General features: G+C 43.2%; 1 protein-coding gene across 2 annotated transcripts in view; it reads left to right on the top strand.

The window, feature by feature from the left end:
• LOC134350976 (zinc finger matrin-type protein 4-like) overlaps positions 1-27,200 on the top strand; it is a 317,635-nt gene that overhangs the window by 49,558 nt on the left and 240,877 nt on the right. For both annotated transcript variants that reach the window (XM_063056919.1, XM_063056918.1), the window contains exon 3: positions 2,716-2,805. In XM_063056919.1, the coding sequence (XP_062912989.1) occupies positions 2,716-2,805 (90 nt within the window). The remainder of the gene's footprint in view (positions 1-2,715; positions 2,806-27,200) is intronic.

Raw genomic sequence — 27,200 nt, 5'->3', positions numbered from 1 at the left:
ACTCCTCTTGACGAAATCTGCTCAATACAAATTGAAAATCTCCCTATTACAGCAGAGATGATCCAAAGGTTAATCAAAAAGGACCCCATACTGCCTCAGGGCTACATGGTAACCCCAAATGGCTGGAATGTGCAGCAGAAATTCCAGTTCCCCCATTTTTACTGGTGTCGGGATGAACTTGCCCCTTACGGGGTGGGGTGGGGGGTTGCCTTATGTGAGGACTGGGAGTTGTTGTACCACCCAAGCTGAGAGCAAAAGTGTTGGAGGAGCTACATGCTGGTCGTCCAGGCATGGTCAAAGGAAACAGTTAGTTTGAAGATTTGTCCAGTGACCTGGGATAGATGAGCAGATCAGGCAGCTTGCCTGGCACTGTTCGGGATGCCAACACGTCCAGAGCTTTCAGATCCACTTCCTGCCGTCCCAGAGTCGACTCCTACAACCACCACGGAGGAGACCCCAAAAACTGAGATTGTTTCACAGCGGCAAATCTCACCTGCCCCCACTTGAATGGGACAATTAAAGTTTACTATGCTGTGGATGTTTATATAGTAATTCTAGCACATAGTATGTTGTGTTCGTTTATAGTTGAGATGTATTCCACATTGAGCTGGAGTTTATCGCGAATAAGGAGGAATGTAGTGAATTCAGTATAGGTTATACGTAAGAAGTATGTGAACGTCATAGTTTGTCACACCACCATGTCATTTTTGAGTGCTTCATTGAAGTAAGACTAAACATAATTGAATATCTTCCCTGCGCAGATTCTGTGTTTTTCTTTAGGTTAGTTCCTGAAGTTATAAAACATAAGAAGGGGCTGTGAAGGGGTGTGTAAGAGGGATTGTGAAGAGGATAAGTGTGAGTGGGATATGTGAGGGGAGGGGCTGGTGGAGGGAGTTGTGAGGGGTGAGCGTTAGGGTGTTGTGTGAGGTGTTTGTGAAGAGGGTGTGTGAGGTTTGCTGGGGAGGTGGGTGTGAGTGCATTGTGTAAGGGGGGTGCGAGTGGGGTATCTGAGTGGAGTGTCAGTGGGGTCTGGAGGAGCTGGGCTCTGTCTCCAAAGAACGAACTTTACTGACTATTTGTAGACCCTAAACAATCTGAGTGGGAAGGACTGGGAGCGTAAATGAGCCCAACAAATGAGTCGTGGCCCAGGTCAGGATTGAACCAGGGTTTGGGCTCTGGAGCTGTGAAGCAGCAGCTCTCCTAGCTGTAACAAGGTGCCACCCCATTATATTCCAATATGTACCATTGGTTGTGAGATAACATTGCTTCCTCCCTTCTTCATGATGAAGGGTCTCGGCCTGAAACATTGACTGTTCATTTCCCTCTGTAGATGCTGCCTAACGCACTGGGTTCCTCCAGTATTTTGTGTGTTTAGTACTCATGTGGCCCTGTTGAGCTTGACTGAACTGGCAGCTTTCCAGACTGAGATATGCCTGATGCTGCTCCAGGTTTGTGCTTCTGCACCCCTCATTGACCTGGGAAATTTCTGCTCAGGGAAGATGTTCAATTATTCACTAGTTTGAAGCAGCAAATTTGCAGCAGTAGGATTCTTGCGCAGTTTCAATGGGAATAACAACAGTGTACCTTTGAGCGAAGGATGATATTGCAGTTCTGCTCATCACAGGGAATTAGAAAGATTGGAAAGGTTGGGTATGGGCTGAATCGTGGCAGTGGAGCCTGGGCCTGAGAGTGTATCGAAGCAGCGGGGCCCTAGTCAGACTGAGAGGTTGAAAAGGTCAGGTTGTTGGGGGTGGAGGCAAGGGACAGGTGGGTATTTAGCTTGCTGCTCAGCGAGCTCACTGGTCTTCGCTCAACTAATGGGCTCCTGGACCAGCTGAAGTGATGACTGGCTTCATGTCTCTTATCATTTGTGAACTTCAGTTCTGAATGTCATTTGCTTACTTTTTATTGTTTGCATAATTTGTTCTTTTTTTTGCACATTGAGTGCTTGGCAGTCTTTTTTAATGGGTTCTATTATGATTTTTTTTGTTTTGGGTAAGGAGACGAATCTCAAGGTTGTATAATTTATACATACTTTGATAATAAATGTATCATGAACTTCAGGTTGAGCACCATCATACCAATTTAAGAAGATCAGTCCTTGCCAACAGTTGTAATTAACGTTATTCTCCCTCCTCCTACTTTCTGAAGTCGATGTTGCCAGTCGGGTCAACTGATTTGGAGTGGCTAAACAATACCCGAAGCACAACCCAGAACTAACTACCTTATAATTGCAGCTGTCATCAAGGTTGTGATTTTCAGCAAGTCTGTTGCTATCAAAACCTTAAAAGCACACTGTAAAACAATAAAATGAGAACACCATGTACAATTAGCTCAAACAACAGGAGCAATTAGCGCTTCAACTCTACTTTCAGCATGGAAAACTGTCCCAAGAGCACAACACATCTAAAGCTATGAGTGTCAGTTCAGTATCCTGAGTGAGTCTATTGAAAGCAATATGTTTTGTGCTAAGATTGTACACCTTCATTGCTTAGTCAGCCCATTTTCCAGATGTCACTGACCCCTAGAGGGACTGATGCTTCCTGTCGCAGAAAGGAAAGGAAAAGTAATATGTGTTGAACAGAATACTTGATTGGGTTCTCCAACTGAACTGCCCAGAGCTGAATAAACAGAGCAGAGAAGTCAAAGAGGGAGCATGTCTTGATGTCAGATTCCATTTTGGAGTTCATGCCATTTCTACTGTCTTTTCTGCAGAGTCGGAAGCACGCGAGCAAGGTTCGCCTATACTACATGCTTCACCCCCTCGACGGAGGATGCCCCGCCAAGAAGCTCCGGTCGGAAAACGTAAGCAGCCTTACTCTACTCATCAAGACATAGTCAAGGTGCAGCACAGTTACAAGCCATTGGCTCAGTCACCGAGACATGGGTGAGGAATTTAAAAAAAAAACAAAACATTCTAGAGGACTTGAGTGGCTTAAGCAACATCTGTGGAGAGAGAGAGAGAGATGGTTGACATTTCAGGTTGGGAGTCTGCAGCAGGGTTACAGGTACAGAAAGAAGGAAACCAGAATAAAGAGGTGAGAGGGAGTTGTGGAATAGGTTGGTGGGTCATGGGTGGAACCAGGCGAAATGGAGAATGAAGGGAGGGCAGAAGTAGCCAGGAAGGCTGAGGGTCAAGAGAAATGCTGGTGGATGGCGGTGGAACCATATAAGGAGTAGGCACCTGGGTAGATGTACTGTGGTTGTGTGTGAGGGGGGAAGAAAGGAAGGTGAATGTAGAGACAAAGGCTGGAAAATGATAAGTATATCCAACTAAGGAAGGGATGATGGGCAGATGGAACCAGGTGGGTGAAGGAATGGGAAAGGAGAACCAAGGAAGTGAGGAAAAAGCACTGGGAAATGGTAATTGTTGATTTATGGAGGAATAATCTTCTTGGATAATCCCTCTCATTTCTACAAATATTAAACTATCTTCCGAAACAGTTTTGGGCACTAAAGAATGTTGATGAACGGAGAGTGCAAGGTGTCCAAGTGTATTTTGTCCTGAATGTAGCAAGGCAGCTGGTCAATAAGGCATATGGCATGCCTGCCTGCCTAGGTTGCGGCTTAGGATTTAAGAGTTGGGTTATTATGTTGGGATTTTACAAAGCACTTGTTAGGCTCCATTTGGAGCATTGTGTGAAGTTCTGGTCACCACACCAAAAAAAAAGTTGTTGCACTGGAGAAGATGCCAAGGAGGTCAACCAGGATGTCCCCTAGATTGGAAAAATCTTATTATGTTGTAAATTTAGTCAGCTTCATCTTGGGTACTAGCCTACAAAGGACCCAGGACATCCTCAAGGAGCGGGGTCTCAGAAAGGCAGCGTCCACTATTAAGGACTCCTAGCACCCAGGGCATGCCCTTTCCTCATTGTTACCATCAGGCAGGTGTTACAGAGGCCTGAAGGCACACACTCAGTGATTCAGGAACAGCTTCTTCCCCACAGCCATCCGATTCCTAAATGGACATTGAATCCATCAGCAGTACCTCACGTTTTTAATATATTATTTCTGATTTTGCATGATTTTTAATCTGTTCAGTACACATACACTGTAATTGATTTATTTATTTCTTCTATATATTTTGTATTGCATTGAACTGCTGCTGCTAGGTTAGCAAATTTCACAACACACGCCAGCGATAATAAACCCTTTCTGAATCTGATTATGGAGAGAAACAAGATAAGCTTTTTCTTGTTTCCCCAGAGAGGAGGAGGTTGAGGGGTGACTTGATCAAATTATAAGAGATTCTGTGCGTTCCAGTCACTTATCAACCTTCGTGTAAACAAAAACCTAGCAAACTCTGATATCTCACCCTAAACTTTCTTCTAACCATCTTAAGTGGATGAACTCTAGTATTAGCCATTGCTACCCTCGAAAAAAATCGCTGGGACTTCTACAGTCTGAATGTATGTGTTGCACCTGAATCAGAAGCGACCCAGTATCTTTGCTGGGAGATTTGCTCATGCTGTTGGAGAGATTTTAAGCAAATTTAGGTCGGAGAATAGGTGTGCACTGGGAATGAGGTTGAGTCAAGGATCTAAGAGGAGCTAGGTAAGGTAAGTATGCAGAGCAGGTGAAGGTAGATGAGAGGGGAGTATTTGGAATGCCGAATTGTGTGAGGCCTCCGTCAGTCAGGGTTGACCAAGGATGTTGCATCTTAGCTGTCTAGATACGCAAGCCTGGTCAGTATGATATGGAGAGCAAGCTGTTGCCCTTGTAGCAAGCTGTGCCTCCCCACGCATCCGATGCACCCAAAGGAACAGCAGAGACCAATACAGTTTGGTAGCAGCAGCATTGAAGGAATTGCCAATCGGCGTTGAATTCAACGCAGGACTGCTTTAGGAACTCCAGCTCCGGATTCTTCCCTCGGGGTTTACTCCCAAAGGCTTCCGCAAGGCAGCGGGGGTTTGAGATCAGAGTTTTCCCTCTCCTAGATGAGCTGCCAAGCATGATTGATGAGCCCCATCTGCTCGAAGCGACTGGTTTTAAGGCACCATTAACCGACCTTTGCCCCTTCTCCTGTCAGTAGAAACGGTTCTGTCGGGCTTAGTAGCTAAACCATGTGTGAAGGCCAGGAGCTGGACTTGGTTGTCAGACGCAATTTGAGATGCACACCATTGGGAGCATTTAATAGGTAGTGGGAGCGTGTCCTCATTACTACTCCTGACTATAACTACCTTAAGGAACCACTGTGAGACTGAATTACATCTATTTTAATGCAAGAAACCAGACAGAGAAGTCAGATGAACTTGTTGAGCGGCAGGTGGGAGTATGTTATTGTTGTAGTCATTGACACAGTAGAATGAAAGGTAGGACTGGCAGCTTGACAGTTTGGGACATAGAATGGGTGGAGAGGTAAAGGAGATGCCTGTGCTTTGTTGGAGATTGTCTTCCGCCTACTCTTTCTTCTATTTCCTTGCTGAAAATAAAGCAATAGAAGAAAAGTCTCGGATCTGAAACATTAACTCTCTTTATATTCTCATAAACGTTCTCTGAGCTGCTGAGTGTTTCCAGGATCTTCTGCTTTAGTTATCAGCTTTGTTTCCACAGGTGCTGCCTGACCTGCTGAGTTCTGGCAACATTTCTCATTTATTTCAGATTTCCAGCATCTGCAGTTTTTATTTTTTTGATGAGCTAGTGCAATTGTTCCACCAATTCCCTAATGCTCAGTTCACCAACATACGGCAACTTCTCTTGTCCATTTTCTATGCTCTCCAGACTTGCATGGAAACTGCAGTATGTAACTAAAACCAAAGACTAAGAGGTTTTTTTTTCTCTTTTAGACTTTAATGTACTTTCAGTGGCTGGCTTATAAGGTACACCTGTACCCATGCTTGTGGGTGCAAGTATCTAATCAGCTAGTCCTGTGGCAGCAACTCAGTGCATAAAATCATGCAGAAATGGTCAAGAGGTTCACTTGCTGTTCAAACATCAGGATGGGGAAGAAGTGATGGGACCCAAGTGACTGGGCATCTCTAGAGATGTAGCTTGTTAGCTTCTTGCTAACAGCCACTGAAATCAGTGGTGAGAAAATCATCTTTATCAGTCTCCTTGGATATGACGTCGGACCTGCTAAACCACTGAGGTTGTTATGTCTCACCCGCCCCCCACCCACCTCCCAAAACCCGATTTGTGTGAATACAGGTTCCCCTGCTATCCGAAATTAGAACGTTCCTATGAAACCTTTCGGAAGCCAAAATGGCGTAAAGCGAAGAAGCAATTACCATTAATTTATATGGGAAAACGTTTTGAGCATTCCCAGACCCAAAAAATAACCTACCAAATCATACCAAATAACACATGAAAGCTAAAATAACACTAACATATAGTAAAAGCAGAAATGATATGATAAATACACAGCCTATATAAAGTAGAAATAATGTATGTTCAGTGTAGTTTCACTTACCAGAATCGGGAAGACAGCGAGCACACTGGAAGGTTCACGCATTTTTCTATCATACTGTTCTTTGTAAGCATTCAAAATATCCTGCAAACCTGCCCTAAACCTACGTGCCCTTTCAAAATTAAAATCATACTTTTCTGCAATCATTGCAGCACTGTCAATCATAGCGAAAATCTCACGCTGTTCAAAGCTATGGTGGCTTGATGCTGAGATGCTGAGTGTAGTTCCCGGGGGAAAAGCTTGCAGCACCACTCTCGCTGCTCGGGGTGCGCGCTGCCGATATAATGGCTCACTGCAAAACAAACGCTGAACGCTGTTTTCGCTTTTCACCTTTTTTTGTAAAATCGAAAATCTTCTTTGCATTTCTTTCGGTTAGCAAAAACAGGTACTAATATAGGTCTTTCATAAAAGCAAAATTGCATAAAGCGAACTTTCGAAAAGTGGGGGATACCTCTACTGGGTAACTTTCTGCTCCTATGCAATCAGCCGTCAGCAAGAAATAACAGTTCGTACACGGCATACAATTATAAAGAAAGTATATTTCTGATTGTTAGCTTAACCGAACATTTATTAAAGAAAAGAAAAAAAACAAAAGGGCCCATCATAAATAGTCAAATATGCACCGGTTGGAGATCAAGTATTTCATAATTTGCGTCCGTGGCACCAACTCCTATTCACTGATCCCCGGTGGAAATTCTCCTCTTGGGCTCCATCTTATCACGCATTCGTGCAGGATCGAGTCCTACAGCCGGTTCTCTCTAGCTTCTTCTCTCTCTATCTCCTGCCAATAAAAAGACCTTGATCCAGCTCAGAGTCTGTCACAAAATGTCTCCCCCAGCGTCCTCTCAAACCTTATTCCAGGTCCACCATCCTGATTGGATGACACAACATTCCTAATCATCCCTCATCTTTAATGGTAATCCGAACTCTACCAGCAGAACACCCTGCTTCTACAGAGAACCATTACATGAAATACCCTACAACATTAGCAGTAAGATCTTTACCAAGGTGTTACACTCTCTCCACACCAAAAATAGTCATGTCCTCATGACTTTGAAATTTATCAACCCATCATTAAAAACACAGTTTTCAAAGGAATTTCTTGATATCAGTACCTCCAATCCATTTGTAAAAGGTAGTAACATATTTCACTGGGGGATAGGCATATAAGGCCAGCCTGTCTGGGGGTTTCCTGACTCTTTGAGACCTCCTTATCCCATCATCCAGTTCTTCAGTCTCAGACACTCATTGAGGTCTTTCCTCCCTCTGTCCATTACTCATCCCTTCCGGGTCCCCCTGCCATTTAACTGAGCTCAGCTTCATCCCCAGTAACTCTGGAGCCCAGTTTCCCATCATTGTCTACCCGCAAGCCTGCCTGCCCACTGCTAGTCATCACGCCCCCCACCGCTACATCCACGTCAGCGTTGGAAGGTTTAGAAATCTGAGTGCGTACAGCATTGAGCGGATAGATCCCCTTCAGTTCTCTCCACTGTTCATCTTTCTGTTCTCCCACTTCAGCGTAGCGTCCTTCTACTAGGCGTAAGATCCATGTCAGCCTCTGGGCCAACACGTACCTCTTGTCCTTGAGGTAAAAGGTGGTCCCGATGGAGAATTTTGACAGTCACATTCACATCTTAGGGCTTCACCTGAAAAACTGACGCGTTTAGCATCTGACTCTCCTCTATGCAAGGCGTAGTCACCCTGCGATCTGCCAACTTGTGCCTCCTTGTTAACCCCAAATTCCTTATGAGAACTCTGTCTCCAGGCATCAGTTGGGAGAACCTAATCTTTTGATCGTATCTCCTCTTGTTTCCCTGATTCTGCTTGGTAGCAGAGACTTCTGCAAGTTCATAAGCCCTTTGTAGTTCCTTCCTCATCTCAGACACATAGTTAAGATAGGTCTTCTGTGGCAGGTCTCCTTCTCCAGTCCCAAAACAGAGGTCTACGGGCAATCTTGCTTCGCGCCCAAATATCAAATAGTATGGCAAGTATCCAGCAGCTTCATTCTGTGTACAGTTGTAGTAGTGGACCAGATTCCCAATATGCTGGCTTCATTTGCTCTTCTTGCTGGTGTTCAGGGTTCTGCGCATGTCTAGCAATGTCCAGTTGAACCTCTTAGGTTGGGGACCACCCTGAAGGTGATAAGGCGTAGTCCTCAACTTCTTGACTCCATGCATACCCAGGAACTCATGTATGTGCCTACTCTCAAAGTCCTTTCCCTGATCACTGTGTATCCATCTGGGAAAGCCATAATGAACAAAATACTTTTCCCATAACACTTTGGCCATGGTGGACACCCTCTGATCCTTTGTAGGAAAGGTTTCAGCATATCTGGTGTAGTGATCAGTAATCACCAAGACTTTTGCAGTGTTGCTATGGAGAGGAAATCCTTACATACAAGATCAAGTGGCCATGCACTGTGCAAATCAGATAAAGGAGCAACCTTCATAGTCAGCATCTTCCTCCAAATATATCCAATGCACAACTTTCCGTACTCTTTGACCTCTGGCTTCATTTGGGGCCAGCAGAACTGATCTCAGACCACTCCATAGGTCTTGTCAAACCCCAAATTACCTGCATCACCAGAAGTGCCTTCAGCACAATCCTCCGATCTTCTCGGGCAGAACCAACTGGGAACACCGAGGCCTGGCTGGAGGAAACATGGTTCCTCAGCTCCAGTTTGTTCCATTCTCTCAGCAGTATAGGTATGGCAGGGTGTTTTGTCTTTTCAACTAGGGCTATATCCCCTTTCACAACAGCTGACCAAACCGGTACCTGTACATCAAGGGTCATCTCTCTGAGCAGCGGCCACTTTCCCAGGACTCAACACAGGCAACTACTTTGTACTCAGAGTGGTCAAGTTGCAGTAAGCTTGTGGAATGGTGCAATCAGAAGCTGTCAGATGATCCACAGCTCTATCCTGCCCTGGCCTTGCCTCTGATTTCACTGTGGCAGAAAAATTGGCACATTGCTTTAACTCCAGATGCAGGAACACTCTCCTTCCATTCCCAGCTCTTCATGCGCACATTGGGACAATGCATTCGCATCAGTGTTCCGGCTCCCTGGCTGGCACTTCAGGCTGAAATCATAGGCAGACAACGCCACCAACCAACGATGGCCCTGTGGCATCCAATTTCGCTGAAGTCAGGATATAAGTCAGTGGATTGTTGTAAAACTAGACATTACAGTCACCTGAAAAAGGAGCGCCATCGGCATTCCCCGCCCGAGGGCAACCTCCCTCTCCAAGATTTTCTTGACAATCACTGTCACCTGGTTACCTGTACAACCGACTGCTTCTGGAGTTCAGGCCTTACCAATACCCTAGTAGGTATTCCAGAGCATCCACCTTGGCATCAGGCATTCTGGGACATTTGGGTTCCCCGTCACTTTAGCTATTTCCTCAGACCATAACATAACAGGTTTGGACTGGGTGTACCATACAGTTCCTCATTTGTGCTCATCATCTGGCCAAGGATGGGCTTGCACTTTCCAAAAACTGCTCTGAACACTAGGTGAATGGACAGAGTTTTCAGAGAGCTCTCTCCAGTTCTTTCCTTGCAGCCTCCTCACAATAGGAGTATTTGTTCCCACAAGAATTGAAGCTTCACCCTTCTTGACCAGGTTCAGACAGACCAACACTAATGTATCAAGGGCCTCAGCTACTCCCACATCTGTGTCTGAAAACTCCAGCTTCAACAACAAGTAACCATCATATGGGTAATATCAGTATCAAGGCCCCAGAGCTCTAGGGCACTGAGTGGCCTCAATGTTAAATGCGTCAAATACCGGTTGCCAAAGGATTCGTATAGTAGAGTAACCTGAGAACCTGTCAAGTATGGCTCTAGCATAAATACTCTCGTTCCGTAGCAATACACTGGAGCTTGGCCCCACTAAGCCTTCAGGAATATGGTTTTGCACTTTAGTATTTTCCTTGATACATTGACTGGAATGTGTCTCCTCCCTCCCCACCCCCCCGAGACGTCAGGCTGTTCCCTCACTGGGTCTCTCAGAGGTTTCCTGACTTCCCCTTCTGTTTTGGTAACCGTTGGTTCATTTTCTGAAGGTTTTTCTGTCCTTCACATTCCCACCTGAAATGTTCCTCCTCACCACAGTTGTAACAGACAATGCCAGTCGCTCTCCTTTGCAAGGGATCCCGTTCAATAGCAGTTCTCTGCTTAGTACGTCCCATCGGGGGGTCTGGCTCCCTATCGGCTTTGTCATGCTTGGTGGCAGCACCAGTCAATATCAACTGGGATACCTCAGCTCTCAATTCTTTCACAAAACCCTGTAAAAACCCTCACCTGTGGGACACCAGGGGTCGCTTCAGCAACAGAGGTTGCTATAGAGGACTGTACCCAACTGATGGAGGCCTCCTCCTCCATCATGTTTTCCTCCTCTATTACTTCTCCGATTAGCTCAATAAATAGGGGAGAGGGATGTGTCTTACAAGACAATCGGAGGCTTAAAACATGACCGTGCACCCTTTGCTACTTGATCCATCGTTAATTGATTCACATCAGCCAGTTGAATGGCTCCTTTATGCTGCAAACAAAGTACTGTAGTTATCTCTCCAGCTGATAAACGTAGGCAGAAAGTTTCTCCCCTTTCTCTGGGAACATGCATCTATACCTTGTTATAAGCTCCATGGGGCTTCCAAGCGTGCCAAAAACGCTTTCTAATGCTTGCATGAAGCCTGCAGAAGTAGAAAAGGGGCTCTCTGCCTTCAAGGACCGCGGCAGCTGGACCTTTTAGACTCACTACCAGAAGCTGCCTTTTCACATTATCAGAGCACTGCCACTCATCCAGCATCTGAGAGGTCTTTTCCGCCCTAGTCTCATATTCCTCCTCCCCCTTGGGTGTGGGCTTCACTCCCGAAAACGTTCTCAGCCTACGATAACTTTGACTCTCTGCCAGTGCACTTGGCCAGTTATTTGATACCAACTCAGAATTTTCTCCCCTCGCTGTAGGACTCATGAGACCTTTCACATCAGGGAGCTCTTTCCCCTCACCCCGCGGAAACGAGAGCAACTTGTCTTTAAAGTCTCCACCCTCAGCTTCCAGTTCAGCACCTTAGCTACACTCCACTCTTCTCTTAAAGTATGGACAGCCCATGGCCCCACCTCTCCCAGGACCTCAATAGTACCAGGCAGCTCCACTCCTGTCACGTCATCGCTAGTCTGAACTAAAACCACATCTTGGCCCGCTGTTTGTTCAAACTGCCATTGCATGAATGCAACTTTCCCTAATACTTTAACGGTGTTTAAAACCCTAATCAACAATTCACCTGGGCTGCAGATATCCACCCTGCTCAGAACAGAAGTATTAGTTATGGTAATCTCTTTGAATCGCACCAACGTTTAATCCCTGTGGTGTCCTTAATCACTTTCCTGGACAATACTTTAACACAGGTTTAAACACAAAACCACTTAATCAATTCTTAGAGCAGTTACACAATATTCAACTCATTCAATCCAGGAATTATAGCCCCCACAATGAAACCTCTTTTTATTGAGCGTCTGTAGAGATGCAGTTTGTTAGCCCCTTGCTAACAGCCACCGAGTTCAGTGGTGAGAAATCCACCTTTCACAGACTCCGTCTGTCTAGGGTGGTCATGACTTTGGGTCCCGTCAAAACCGTGAGGTTGGGATGTCTTACCCACCTGAACTCCGATTTGTCTGATTTACTGCTCCTGTTCAATCGACTGGTGGCAAGAAATAACAGACTGTTGGCAGCATACAATTATAAAGAACATATATTTGTGAATGTTAACTTAGCCAAATAGTTATTAAAGAAAAATACCAGAAGGGCCGATCATAATTAAATAGTCAAATGAGCACAGGTTGGAGTTCAAATCTTCCAAAAGCCATTGTGTCCGATGTACTCATGGCACCAACTTCTATTCACCGATCCCCAGTTGAATTCCCCCTCTTGGGTTGCATCAAATCATGCACTCGCGCCGGATGGAATCCTATGGCCAGTTCTCTCTCCATCTTCTGCCGAAGAAAAGACCTTGACCTACCTCTATATTCATAACAAACCTTCTCCCCCAGCATTCTCTAGAACCTTCTCCCAGTTCTACAATCCTAATTCGATAACACAACGTTCCTAATCATCTCCCATCTTTAATGGAAACCCAAGCACCACCAGCAGAACCGCTTCTACAGTAAACCACTACATGAAATACCCTACAACGTTAGCAATAAAATCTTTGCCAGGTCGATGCATAAGTGACTTTGACTGTGGAATGACTGGTGGTGCCAGATGGGGTGCATTGAGTATCTCGGAAACTTGCTGATCTTGCTGCACATTGCTCACTAGAGTTTACAGAGAACGGTGTGAAAAACTATTATTAAGGGAGGTCAGAGAAGAATGATCAGAGTATTTCAAGCTGACAGGGATGCAACAGTAATCAAATAACCATGCGTTACTACAGTGATGTGCAGTAGGGTATTTGTGGCCACACAATGTATAAAAGACAATCTGACAGAAGATTTATGTTTTCCAGCTTTCATTGTGCATTTAATGCCTTTTTTTCCAACTGCATATAATATTTCATTGTAAATACCAGAAACCCTGTTAAAAGAGAAAAAAATAAGACACATTTAATGTCTGGCAGTGTGAAATTTGCAAATACTGCAGCTGATCTCCAACTGAGCCCACACTCTGTAAGCTGCTATAATCACCAGGATTTTATTACTTCCCTCTTTTAATTGGCAAAAACCTAAGTTTGCAATTAAATACCATGGCCTTACTCCCCAATTACACACGCAGAGTTCCACTCACTTGCAATCAAGTGTCAAGTGTCATTCTAGTATCGAATCACCTAATCATGCGGCAGCAACATCGTCAAGAGATTCGGTTGTTGTTCAGACCAAAGCTCAGTACAGGAAAGAAAATGTGATCTAAGTGACTTTGACCGTGGAATGTTTGTTTGCTGCCAGATGGGGTGGTTTGAGTATCTTAGAAACTGCTGATCCATTGGGATTTTCATGCACAACTGCCTCTGGAGTTTGCAGAGAATGGTGTGGAAAAACAAAAAAAAAATCCAGTGAGAAGCAGTTCTGTGGGTCAACATACCTTGTTAGTGAGAGAGGTCAGCGGAGAATGGGCAGGGTGGTTCAAACAAAGAGGAAGGTGCCAGTTACTCAAATGGCCATACACACTGGTGTGCAGAGGAGCATCCACAACACACAACACATCAAACCTTCAAGTGGATTGGCTGCAGCAGCAGACCATGAGCATACACTCAGTAGTCACTTTATTAGGTCAGGAGGTCCCTAATAAAGAGACCATTGAGTGAATACAAGTCAGAGATCAATAGATTTCTGGATAGTAAAGGCATCAATGGATACATGGTTATTGGTGGAAAGTGTCCCGCATTAAACAATTGATCTGTGATGAAACCTTGTAGTAAAGCCAATGACCCATTCCTGTTTCAGTCTTCCTTATACTTACGTTGAAGTATAAATGAAGAAAACCTCCCTACCAAGTATTGAAGGACTCTGTGTATTCTTTATTGCATTACGGACCTTAGAGATTTTTTGACTCTAGTCAATGAAGTTGCATGGTTATAAATATGACTGCCAATAAGCAAAAATAGTTATTACCACAGGTACAAAGTAAAGTTTCTGACTGTTAAGGGATGAAACTATAATATCTTTTAGAAAGGATTTTGAGTTCTTGACACAGAACTCGTTTGGAAACCTAATCATCTTTTTAATATCTTGCTTGCAGCAGAGTACTAGGGATCTTAGTCTCCAAATTATACATTTAACAAAGCCTGGAATAAATGTCGACACAAATACTAGTCTATTGCATTGAGTTTCACTCATCTTAGAGCTGTGCAAAGCAAATCAAGCAGATAAATAATTATTGCATCGCAATCATATTTCTTTGTTACAGGAGATCAAGCTCGTCAGATCTAGTTCTTGGTATTAGATGAAGATAAGCAGACAGGGTGAGATATCTTGTGCAATATTCCGTAAGGGGGAGTGAACAAAGGATAATAGAATAGAATACTTCATTAAGATGGAGAGTGCAGTAGCTAGAGTTCTGAATCCACACAAAGTGTAAATCATGAGATGGCAATGATGGGATCTTTACTGAATGAGATGTATAGGCAAAGGATAATATTTAACAAATTCACACATTGATTACAACAATTGTTCATTCCTGTCAGCACAGAAATGAATCAGGAAAGAGGGCTTAGGCTTGGCTTATGAAAGAATCTAGAGATAATATTAAACCCAGAATGCCAGCATATAACGCAGCCATAAAAAGCAGCCAGCCTGAAGATTAGGAGCAGTTTTGAACTCAGCAAAGGAAGACAGCAACATTTATTAAGTGAGGGAGATATTAAGAGGGGCAGATGGAATGTAAGAGTAAACTAGCAGGGACATAAAACCTGACAGTCAAAGCTTCTGTAAAGAAGTGAAAAGAGAAAAGGTTAGTGGACACAATGGTCAGAAACACGAGAAATTACAGTTGTATATGAACAATTACAAAGGGCAGAGCAGTTGAACATACAAGGATGTGAAGTACCTCCCAGATATGTCAGAGAACCAAGAGGGAGGAATGAAGGAAATCATTGTTAGAGAAGAATGGTGCTAGTGACATTAACATGTTCCATGGGCCTGAGATTCTACATCCCAGGGGAACTGGTCCTGCATTGGCAGTCATTCTTTGTACTTGTGAGCAGTTTCTAAAAAAAAAAATTGGAGGTTGGCCCCACAATTTATAAAATGAGGAAGAGAAAATAAACAGGGAATTATGGAGCAGAAAGAGTGTCGGTAGTAGGGAAGGGAAACTAGAATCCATTCTGAAAGATGCAAAAGCAATGTATTTGGAAAGTGTTCATGGGATTAGACAAATTCAATAAGAGTTTATGAAACAGAAGCCATGTTTCACAACGTTACTAGAGTGTCTTGAGGCTTTACTAGTTGAATAGTTAAGAGGGAACCAAGGAATGAGGTTGCACAAAAGTGATTAGAGTACAGATTAAAGTATGGGATGGGTGGTGGTGGAGATAATATAGTAGCTTGGATTGAGGATTGTTTGACAGGGAGTCAATAGAAAGGAGGAATAAATGTGTCTGTGTTCAGGGTGGCAGGAACCAGGTAGGAGGCTGCAGGGATCAGTGCTTGGACTCTAACTTTTTGCAGTGTTTATCAATGATTTGAACAAGGGAATTAAGTGTAAGATTTCCAAGTTTGTGGATGACATAAAGTGGCTGGGTGGTTGGGAGGGTGGCAGAAAGAGAACAGGATCTGCGTAGAGGATGCAGAGAAGTTTGAATCTTAGATAGGCACATGGATGTAAGAAAGTATGGAAGGTTATGGGCTGTGTAGGAGCAACGGGTTAGATAGATTATGGAGTTGGTTTATCTAGATTGGCACGACATCATGGGCCAAATGGGCCATACTGTGCTGCACTGTTCTACGTTCTAGACAAACTGAGTGAGTGGGCAAATGCATGGCAGATAAAGTTTAATGTGGCCAAATATGAAGGTATCTGCTTTCGTTCACAAACCAGATGATTTTCTGAATGGTGATAGAATGAGAAAAAGGAACACACAATAAGGCCTGAGAGTCCTACACATTGAGCACTGAGAGTAAACACTCAAGTGCAGTGAGCAGTTAAGAAGGCAAATAGTATGTTGACCTTCATTACGAGGGAAATTGAGTACAAGAGCAGCGATATCTTGCAGTTGTACCAGGCCTTGATAAAACCACTTCTAGAGTTCTCTATGTATATAGTTTTGGTCACCTTTGCTGAGGCAGGATGTTCTTCCCACAATGGAAATGCATCAAAGGTTTACTGAATTGAATTTCAGGATAGGAAACAAGGGGAGATTGGGTTGGCTAGGACGATATTCAATGGAGTTCAGTGGAATGGGAAGAGATGTTATAGAAATCTATAAACCTTGAATCAGACGGCAGAGACATTGCAAAGAGTATGTTCTTGATGGCCAGAGAATTCAGAACAAGGGGTCACAGTTTCAAGGCACAAGGCATAATATTTTAAAGTTCAAAGTAAAACTTATTATCAGAGTACATACTGTACATGTCACTACATACAAACATGAGATTATTTTTCCTGCAGGCATACTCTGCAAATCTATAGATCCTATAGTAAACAGGATCAATGGAAGAGCAAGAGCATGGAAGACAGCAAACTGTTGAAATGCAACAACAAATAAGTAGCAATAAATAACAAGAGCATGATAAAGAGTCCATAAAGTGAGATCATTGTTTATGGGAACATCTCAACAGATAAGTGTAGTTATCCTCTTTTGCTCAAGCGCTTAATGGTTGAGGAGTAGTAACTGTTCTTGAACTTGGTGGTGCAAGTCCTGAGGCTCTTATACTTTCTACCTGATGGCATCAGCAAGAAAAGAGCATGGCCGGTCTATCTGTGCCATAAATACACCCAGTGATTGGCCTGCAAAGCCCTCTGTGGCAACAAATTCTATAGATTCGTCACAATCTGGCTGAAGAAATTTCTCCTCAATTCAGTTTTAAAGAGGCTTTCTTTTATTCTAATGCTTTGCCCTCAGATGCTAGTCTCTCGTCACAGTAGAAACATCCCATCCATGTGTGCTCTTTCCAGGCCTTGCTGTATTTGGTAGGTTTCAATGTGATATCCCCCACCTCCCACCACATCCTTCTGAACTTGACTGAAGGCTTCTTGTAGGTAAGCCTTTCATACCTGGGATCATTCTTGTGAACATCCCCTGGACCACTTCAGGGCCAGCACTTCTTTCCTTTGATATAGAGTTCAAAATCGCTCACAGTATTCTCCATGTGGTCTGATCAATGCCTTACAAAGCCTCAGCATTACACCCTTGCTTTTATATCCCCGTACCATTGGTATGGGGTTGGAGGGGGGCGCGGATGCTACTGCACAGGATTGAAGTAAGCTGCATAGAGTTGAAAAATTAGCCTACTCCATCATGGGCACTAGCCTCCATCTTCAAGGAGCGGTGCCTCAGAAAGGTGGCGTTCATCATTAAGAACCTCCACCACCTCTTGCCCTCTTCTCATTGCTATCATTGGCAAGGAGGTACAGAAGCCTAAAGGCACACACTCAACAATTCAGGAACAGCTTCTTCCCCTTTGCCATCTAATTTCTGAATGGACATTGAACCCATGGACATTACCTCAATATTTTATTTCTGATTTTTTGGGGTGCATATTATTTTTGAAATATATGTTTATTTACTGTCCATTATCATGTATTGCATTGTACTGCTGCTGCAAAGTTAGCAAATTTCAGAATCTAGTTCTGATTCTGATTCACCTAGGACAGATTGATAACCACTGTATACTCAAGAAAGTGCTATCTATTCCTCAATAGCGAAGATGACAAAAGTATTAAGGACTTTGGGGGAAAATCAAGGATGGACACTAATGGATCAGCCCCAATCAAGTTGAATAGCAAAGCAAATAATTTATTCCTTTTCTCCAGTTGTTCATGTTCTGATGGGGATTGAAGGGGGTGGGGAGGAGTGGGACGGGGCGAGAGAGAGAGAGAGAGAGAGAGAGAGAACTAACAGGGTTGAATGCAAGTCAGAGATAGGGAAAATTAGTAGGGTTGAATGCAAGTCTGTGAAAGAGAGAGCGAGTTACTCTGAAGGTCTATATTGCTGTGGAATATGCATTCTGTTGAATGCAGGAAGTACAGGAAACTTCACTGTGTACCCTTCTGGTCACCCAGCTGTAGAAAAGATGTCACTCAGCTGGAAAGGTTGTAGGGATGATTCACGAGACTGTCACCGGGACTGGAGAACTTGACTTGTAAGGAGAAACTGGATCATTTTACGAAATCTTGTGTAATTTCAGCTTTTTCATTTTCCAATAATTCTGCAGTGGCAGACAGTAATTCCACGGTCATTTGGAGTTCTGGTGAACATTGCAAACAGTGCAAGTTCATTCTGATTTGCTCTTTCAATAATGCTTTATTCTGTAGTTGCAGATTTAGATTTTCCTCTCTCGAGATTCTTCATTTCCCTATCCAGTCTTGTCTGGATTGAAAACTGCTACAACGTCAGCATTTTAAAGCAAAAACAGAAAACTGTTTTTCCTGGTAATGTTGACTCCTAGTGTCTTAGAATCGCCATCAAGCCTGTGCAATCTACCAGTGGAGAGGCTCCCATTTGGTCACTGGATGTGCTTACTTCTTCAGAGACAAGTCCACTCCCCGTCCTTCCTCCTAATGTTCAATTGCTACAAGCGACCCGCTGCATTGTGAGGGTGAGGTGGGGTGGTGGTGGTTCCCAGGAAATGGGCACGTAATGAACCCATATCAACTGTGCATGTATCCGGAAACAAGTAATGTGAAAAAAAAATGTTCATTTATTTACTTTTACTTCACGTAAATTCCATAAGAGGAAGTTTATTTCTGTAGATATTTCTGGGCAGTGACTTGTGAATCTGGAAAGGTAAATTTCTGTTATACCTGAATGACTGTAGCATGGAGGTTGCCAGTATTTTATTCAATAATTATGCGTAGGTTCTAAAATAAACATATTAAGTGGCAGATTATTGATGTTCTCAAAAAGCACAGTTTACAGATACATTCTTTTGTGGAAATTGGAAAATTATAAGCAGTGTTGTCTTCATCATATAATCTTGAGTCACCCTGCACAGAAAAGGCTATTTCTAGCTGACATGAAGATCCATCTAGTTCAATGATTGCTCACAACTGACTCCAAATTCTTCACCCAACTGCATCCTATTTTGATTACTTTAATTGATTCAATGATCTAAGGTAAGGACATGCTCCACATTCTAACCAGCTCAGCAGTAATTGAAACAGAAAGCAGCCATTCTCTGAGGTGTCCTCGTGACAGGTAGTTCAGCCCATTAAATCTATACTGGCTCACATCAATCCCTTTTCCCTCACTGAGGGATTACATTCCTTCATCGCAATCTATTCCTTTGTTACGTGCTCGTAAACTCCAGCTCATTATCCTGTTACCCACCTGCACTCGGGGGGATTCTGCAATAGCCAACTGGCCTATCAACTCACACTTTGTTGAGGCGTTGAGTGGGGGAAACTGCAGCATCTGGAGGAAAACCACACACAATCGCAGGGAGATCTGCAAACTCAGAAACACTGAAGGTCAGGATCGAACCCAGGTCACCAGAGCTCTGCCACTCCCTCAGAACGCGGCTGATCTACTCTCGACCTCACCTCCATTTTTCAACTTCCCCCCTCATGGTCCAAGATTCGCATCTGTTTAGATTTTGAATATGTTCAATGGCTCCGCCTCCACATCTCTTTGTCTTTTTAAATCTTTTTATTAATTTTTCAAAATTACAAACTCAATAACAAAGTTGGTACACAGAGATTGGAAAAATGTTCGTCAACATATATAAAATGAATTTTAAGTAACACAGATATAAAAGACTTCAAACTCATAATGAGATTAAACACTAAAAAAGAAATAAAAAGAAAAAATATATATAAACAAAAAAGCCCCAAAAGAAAAAAAGAAAGAAAAACCCCAAGGAAAAAAAAAACAAAACAGGGCTAGACCAACAGCTTATATCGAACATGTTCAACAATGACGTTAACTCCGCTCCTCTCCTCATATAATTTAAGTTTAGAAAAAAGATTCGGAAAGGTCAGATTACATCATATGGAAAATGTTGCATAAAAGGTTTCCAAGTTTCTTCAAATTTAACCGAAGGGTCAAAAATATCACTTCTAATTTTTTCCAAATTTAAACTTAATATGGTTTGAGAAAACCATATTAATGTAGTTGGAGAATTAGTTTCCTTCCAGTTCAACAGAATAGATCTTCTTCCACATCTCTTTGGGGCAGAGCGCTCCAAAGATCCACAATCCTCACTGAAAAAGAATTCTTCCTCTGCTCCATCCCCTTAGTGACTCACTGTCAGGCCACCTTCAAATCTCCCTTCCTTCTGTAAGATCATTTCTCAATCTGTGATACTTCAATTAACGTTGCCCCAACCTGCTCAATCTCTCCCCGCACACCGACCCTTTCATCTCCAGAATTAGTCTGGTGAACCTTCTCTGTATTAGCTCCAATGCAGGGATAGCTGTCCGCGAGTGAGACCCAGATTGCGTATGGTCTCACCTGTGCCGTTGTGGCTAGGTGTATGCTTTGATCATTATTTTCTGTAGTTATACTAACTTTTTGGGTTCCATGTTTCTGTGGATCTCAGATAACTCTTTCTATACAGCATTCTGTAATGCCCCTCTATCCCCTTTTCCCTCTCCTCCGAACTGATCCAGTCCATCATCCTGTCTCTTTCCCTTCCTCTACCCTCTCCGTCTGCCCATCACCCAGAAACTCTTCTCACTGGTACTTCTCATTGACTTCTCGCCTCTGCCCTCAAAACTCACTCCTTTGATTCAATGCTCCACTTTCCATCAGATTCCATGATGTCCAGCCCTTTGTCACTTCTACCTATCACTCCTCAGCTTCTGTCAACACTCCCACATTTTCCTCCTCCATCTGCTAACACCCCTCCTCAAATGGAATCACGCTGTTGCTTGACAGCTCGTGCTCTACCCCTTCCCTCCACCATTTTTTAATACCGGCTTCACTCAGTCCCAGTGAAAGGTTGACTTACATATGCTCTCCAACCCACTGAGTTCCTCCAGCATTCTGTGTATTGCTCCCGATTCCAGCATGTTCAGCCTCTTGAGTCTCAATTCTGTAATCTCCCTCCAATGAAAGAATGTTCAGCGTTTCTTGTTCTTTCTGCCAAAGTACATGGCCTCACATTATAAATTCCTCCGAACCTTTTATTTTTTAATTTGCTGTTGGGGCCACACATTTTTATGACCCCACTCTCTGAACACACATAGCTTCTCCTGATCTTTTCGTACAAATCCCTTCAGGAAACAGAATCAGTTGATGTTTCATGCAGCTAACAATGCTGTTTGTGCTGTTTTGTGTGATGTACTGACCACTTTATACTTCAAGGTTCCATTCACCATCAGGTTTGGGACATTATTAATGTCTCCCATGAGAATGATGTAGTGATGTATCCCTCAGTTGAAAATGGAAAATGATATTAATAAGGCAACAATAATGTGGCCTTTTGTAGTTTTTAATCATGACAATGTCAAGCCATAAAATTTAATTTGGAGGAAATATAGCACAGAAATGTCTGTCTGCGACATTAGAGTGTGACAGCTAATAATTATGATTCCGATTATAATTTTTTTAAAAAGCCAATAACATATTTGATACAGGAGGGTTGATGCCTATCTTTGAGGAATTGGAGCAAACGAATCACCATATTGTTTTATGAAAGTACAGTGATTGCAAGACTAATTTTAGTGACAGACATACAATAGTTCTCAGTACAGATGACCTCATTATGGGAAAGTTGACTCCTCATGGACTGTCCAGATTGTGATTTCCCACAAGGCAAAGTGGCATACACATGGAGAATTGTGAGTTGACAGAAACAGTTATTTTCTTCTTTTCACATAAATTCTGCAAGAGAGAATTTTATTCCTTATCTCAAGTTTTTGTTTAGTGACTAGTGAAATCTTTAAGGGCAAGTTTCCATTATCTGAATGGCTGTGCTACAGCGTTTGCATGTATGTGTTTAGATCCTGCAAAAATTTAAATACGAACATTCAGATTACAAAGGGGAAGGTGCCACTTGGTCCCTCCAATGACTTGCAATCCACATTCTCAACTCAGTGCTAAGGGATGACCACTAACTCTGAAGCCATTCACTTGGATCATGGTTGAACTAATTGGAATATCAACTTTACATTCCTGCCAACTCCAGTCATCTTTCAGCAACCCCCCCCCCCCCATCAGTAGTGTACCAACTTCTACTTTAAAAAAATATTTTGAGGCACTGTCCTTTGAGGAAGAGGGTTTCATGGAGCTATACAGAATGAGAACAGGCTCTTTACTCCAACTTCTCTATGCTGACCAAGATGCCAAAGGATGCCACTTGCCTCCAAACCTTTCCTACCCATGTATCTGTCTAAACGTCTAACAGACTTCGTAATTGTACCACCTCCTCTGGCAGCTCGCTCCACACACCCACCACTTATGTGTGAAAAACCTGTCCCTCAGGTTCCTTTCCCATCTTACCTTAAACCAGCATCCCATTATTTTTGGCCTCTCCTACCCTAACAAAAAGACTATGACTGTTTTCCCTATCAATACCCCTCACCATTTTATTCATCTCTGAAAGGTCAACCCTCAATCTCCTTCACTCCAGGGAAAACAAAATCAGCATATCCAATATCTCCTTGTATCTCAAGCCCTCAAGTTTCAGCACCATTCCTGTGGATCCAAAGACTAAATGCCCCCTGAGAGAGGAAAATAAATTGCCTTGTCTCTATCTGAAGTGAGCCACTTCTTTTTAAACAGTTGTGGATTGTTGCACGCAAGGAAACACTCTCTCCACCTTCACCCTGGTTAATATACTCAGTGGCCACTTTATTAGGTACACCTGCACATTAATGCAAATATCTAATCAGCCAATCATATGGTAGCAACTCAAAGTATAAAAGCATGCAGTCATGATCAGGAGGTTAAGAGGCCAGACAGGTCTCCAGCTTCCGGGGTTCTACTCAGGGCTAATAATCCTGACTGGTTTAAAAAAAAATTGTTACAGAAAAAGCAATGAAGAAGAACCCTTCTTTATCTGTATGCGACTGAGAACAGACAGAGATGGAGGATCTTCCTTGCTGCCCTAGATGCCAACGGCATAACTGGTTGTAAATAAGTACGTCCTAAACCTCCTTTACACTTCAAAAAAGACTGACTCACCACTCTACCTATGCTTTAGTATTTCATATACTTTAGGTTGCCCCCCCCCCTCCAAGCCTCTGATGTTCCAGAGGAAACAATCCAATTTGTCCAATCTTTCCTCATGACTGATGCTCTTCAGTCCAGGCAGCATCCTGCACCCTTTCCAAAGCCTCTATCTCCTTTAAATGGGGCGACCAGGACTAAGCATAATACTCTAGACCTGGCCTAAACCAAAACGTCTGGCATGCCTTAGCTGTGCAAAAAGCAGGCTGAATGCAGAACTTTCTCAGGAGCCAGGCGAACTCAAGGCATTCCAGCTAAGAACCCAGCCTGGGACATAATGAAACCAGCTCACCGAGGGCTGTGTGTGTGTGTGTGTTTGTGGAAGAAGGAAATGACTACAGCAACAATGAGACCCAGTTGACTAAGATAAATTAATAGGATTTTTTTTTTCCAGAAGGATAATTACTTGCAGTGACGTGGAAGGTAATTGATCATCGTGCAACTGATTGCTTTCAGCAAGGAGAATGTTGAAACTGAAGCCGCATCTGGCGGTAGATGAAGAAAAAAACGGGGTGCTAGTGAGATTCTCACTACAATAGCAGAATAAGTTGAGTAATTAATAGTGCATGAGGGTATAGTATGAAGCTTACAACGTCAGAGTTCTGGGCCATTAATCAAGAGACACACATTTAAATCCCTCTGTGATCACTGTCAAATTTAAACTCCAGTTAATAAATAAGTCTAGTTAAGGATAGTCCCATTGATACTAACTATAAACAGCCAATCAGTTAACTAGTATCCTCTAGGAAAGACGGTCCTTACTGTGTTCAATCTACATGTGACTCCAGACCTACCAATGTGGTTGGCTCTAAATTGGCTATCGTTTATGGGCACTTAGGGATTGATAATAAAAGCAATGTGCACATCCTCTGTGAATGAGTAGGATAAAAACAAGATAAATCTTGTAGCTGTTTTTTCAGACTTTTTCAGGGTCACTGTCCCTCCAGGTGGGAAATCCCATGGCTGGTAAAGAGTGGTATGTCCCGGGCAAATTCTCCGCAACCGATAGACAGAATGGGAGCAGAATATCCTGTTTTCATAGAAACATAGAAAACCTACAGCACAATACAGGCCTTTTGGCCCACAAAGTTGTGCCAAGCATGTCCCTACCTTAGAAATTATTAGGCTTACCCATAGCCCTCTATTTTTCTAAGCTTCATGTACCTATCCAAAAGTCTCTTAAAAGACCCTGTCGTATCTGCCTCCACCACCGTTGCCGACAGCCCATTCCACGCACTTACAACTCTCTGAGTAAAAAACTTACCCCTGACATCTCCTCTGTACCCCTACTCCCCAGCACCTTAAGCCTGTGCCCTCTTGCGGCAACTAGTTCCGCCCTGGGAAAAAGCCTCTGACTATCCACACGATCAATGCCTCTCATCATCTTATACACCTCTATCAGGTCACCTCTCATCCTCTGTCGCTCCAAGGAGAAACGGCTAAGTTCACTCAACCTGTTTTCATAAGGCATGCTCCCCAATCCAGGCAACATCCTTTCCTTGTAAATCTCCTCTGCATCCTTTCTATAGCTTCCACATCCTTCCTGTAGTGAGGCGACCAGAACTGAGCACAGTACTCCAAGTGGGGTCTGACCAGAGTCCTATATAGCTGCGAAGTTACCTTTTGGCTCCTAAATTCAGTTCCACGATTAATGAAGGCCAATACAACGTATCCCTTCTTAACCACAGAGTCAAGTGCAGCTGCTTTGAGCATCCTATGGACTCAGACCCTAAGATCCCTCTGATCCTCCACACTGTCAAGAGTCTTACCATTAATACTATATTCAGCCATCTTATTTGACCTACCAAAATGAACCACCTCACACTTATCTGGGTTGAACTCCATCTGCCACTTCTCAGCCCAGTTTTGCATTCTATCATTGTCCCGTTGTAACCTCTGACAGCCCTCCACACTATCCACAATACCCCCAACCCTTGTCATCAGCAAATTTACTAACCCATCCCTCCACTTCCTCATCCAGGTCATTTATAAAAATTATGAAGAGTAAGGGTCCCAGAACAGATCCCTGAGGGATGCATGCAGCATGAATCTTGAACTTCAAAAAAAACTGCAAGGCCGCTAGATCAGAAATAGAAACAGTAAACACTGCAAACACTCAGTGGGTCAATCATGATCTGTAGATCGAGAAATTCAGTTCATGTTTCAAGTTGAAGACCCTTTGTCAAAGGATGCCTCAACCTGAAATATTATTGCTGTTTCTCTTTCTACAGATGCTGTGTGACCCACTGAGTGTTTCCAGCTTTTTTCTGTTGCAATTTTCTTCCTTATAAACAGATTGTTCTATATTCGGTGAAGGTGCCAGTATATGGAATCGCTGATGACACTTCTGATTGAATTTCTGTGAACCTTCCTGGAGAGTATAATCAAGCTAATTATTTCATCCTCCAGAGAAACTTGATTGAATAAATGCAGCACCTTTGCCTCCTTATGCGAAAATTACAGTCACTATGCTTGTTGACAGATAAGGGTGGGGCAGTCCATGGGTAGTAACTGTGACAGGGTGGAGGTTTCATCTCCAGGTCCCTTTCCCTCGCCTCGCCACTGCGCGAAGGCTGCACTGGGCAGTGAACCTTTCAGTTTGTTCGTCCAGGTAAACTAGAAATCTCCAGGGATGTATCCGGGAAATCGTTTGGTGGCTTGGGTTTCTCTTCTGCTATCTTATCCAAAGGAGATAGACTTCACAGTAAAACAGAAAGGAGAAATGGTGAGGAAATGTACTATACACAATGTCAGGCAGACAGAAAAATGTTTCCTAAAGACAATATAATGTCAATTCATAATATCTCATTTATGTGGGGATGCAAACTATTTTGCCCTTTAAAATGTAAAATTTAAATTGTGGTTTGTTCATGTCAGAAAATATTTCAGAACATAACTTGGATCTGTTTTCTTCAATAGCTGTTTTATAGTTAACAAAAAGCAAGTGAGTTAAACGTGAGTGAGTTGAGGCTGATCATCTCTGGAGAAATTATAAAGCTTCCATGTAATCACTCATGGTGTGATACAGCAGGGAGGAGGGTCATTTCTCTGGCGTGTATGTGGCAGCTCCTTGACAGATGCATCCTCCTACTCCCATCATTTAGCTACAGAATCATGAAGCACAGGAAAGGAACTTGTTGGCCCATTTTGTGCAGGCCAACCATAATGCCTAACGACGCTAACCCCATTTGCCCTCATAAATCCACTACCATCTGATGCCTTTTCTACCTAAGCACACAACCAAGTGCCTTCTTAATATCGCAGTTGTATCCATCTCTTCCTCCAGCTGCCTGTTCCAGATAACCACCTCTACGTGAAAAAGTTATGTTACGTAAGCGCGGTGCAAGAACAATGTAGGATTAAACATTTTTACTGAGTCACTGCCACTGTGCACGCGATGCAACATTCAGAGCAGGAGCTACAAACCAGGCCCACCAAGACGAGAAAAGACATGGACTCGAAAGCCTGAATGAAAAGAGAGAATGACCCATGTGTATGAGGCCCAATTGGTTCACCACGTTCTTGAAATTAATCCGATGTGGTTCAATTTAACCCCTTGGATCACCAAACTTATCCCTCATTCTCTTGTTCTTTTCCCATCACCCAACACCAAATTGCACAAATAATCTTGGAGGGATATCAGCCGACCGCAGGAAAATGAGATGAGCTTAGTTTGCACCATGGTCAACATGGATGAGTTGGGCTGAATGGCCTATTTCTATACTGTATTACTCTTTGTGTCTGTGACTCCATCAGTTGCCTCCATTCAGGAACTGTGAATGAAATTGGACAAATATTGTACCTTGCGATTTCTGGCTGCTCCTTGTTTGGAAGGAATAATCAGTTTTATTCACTGCTTCTGAGGCTCATTTTTGCATTTCGAATGAAGACATCACTGCAAGTACATAACACTGAACATTATTTCACCATCATTTGCAATGTGAAGATCTGCATAAAAAGCAAAGCGAG

This window comes from Mobula hypostoma, chromosome 8 (assembly GCF_963921235.1).
Source record: "Mobula hypostoma chromosome 8, sMobHyp1.1, whole genome shotgun sequence".
NCBI classification, from domain to species: domain Eukaryota; kingdom Metazoa; phylum Chordata; class Chondrichthyes; order Myliobatiformes; family Myliobatidae; genus Mobula; species Mobula hypostoma.
The sequence above is the reverse complement of the archived record's forward strand: the minus strand, read 5'-3'. Positions and strand labels throughout refer to the sequence as shown.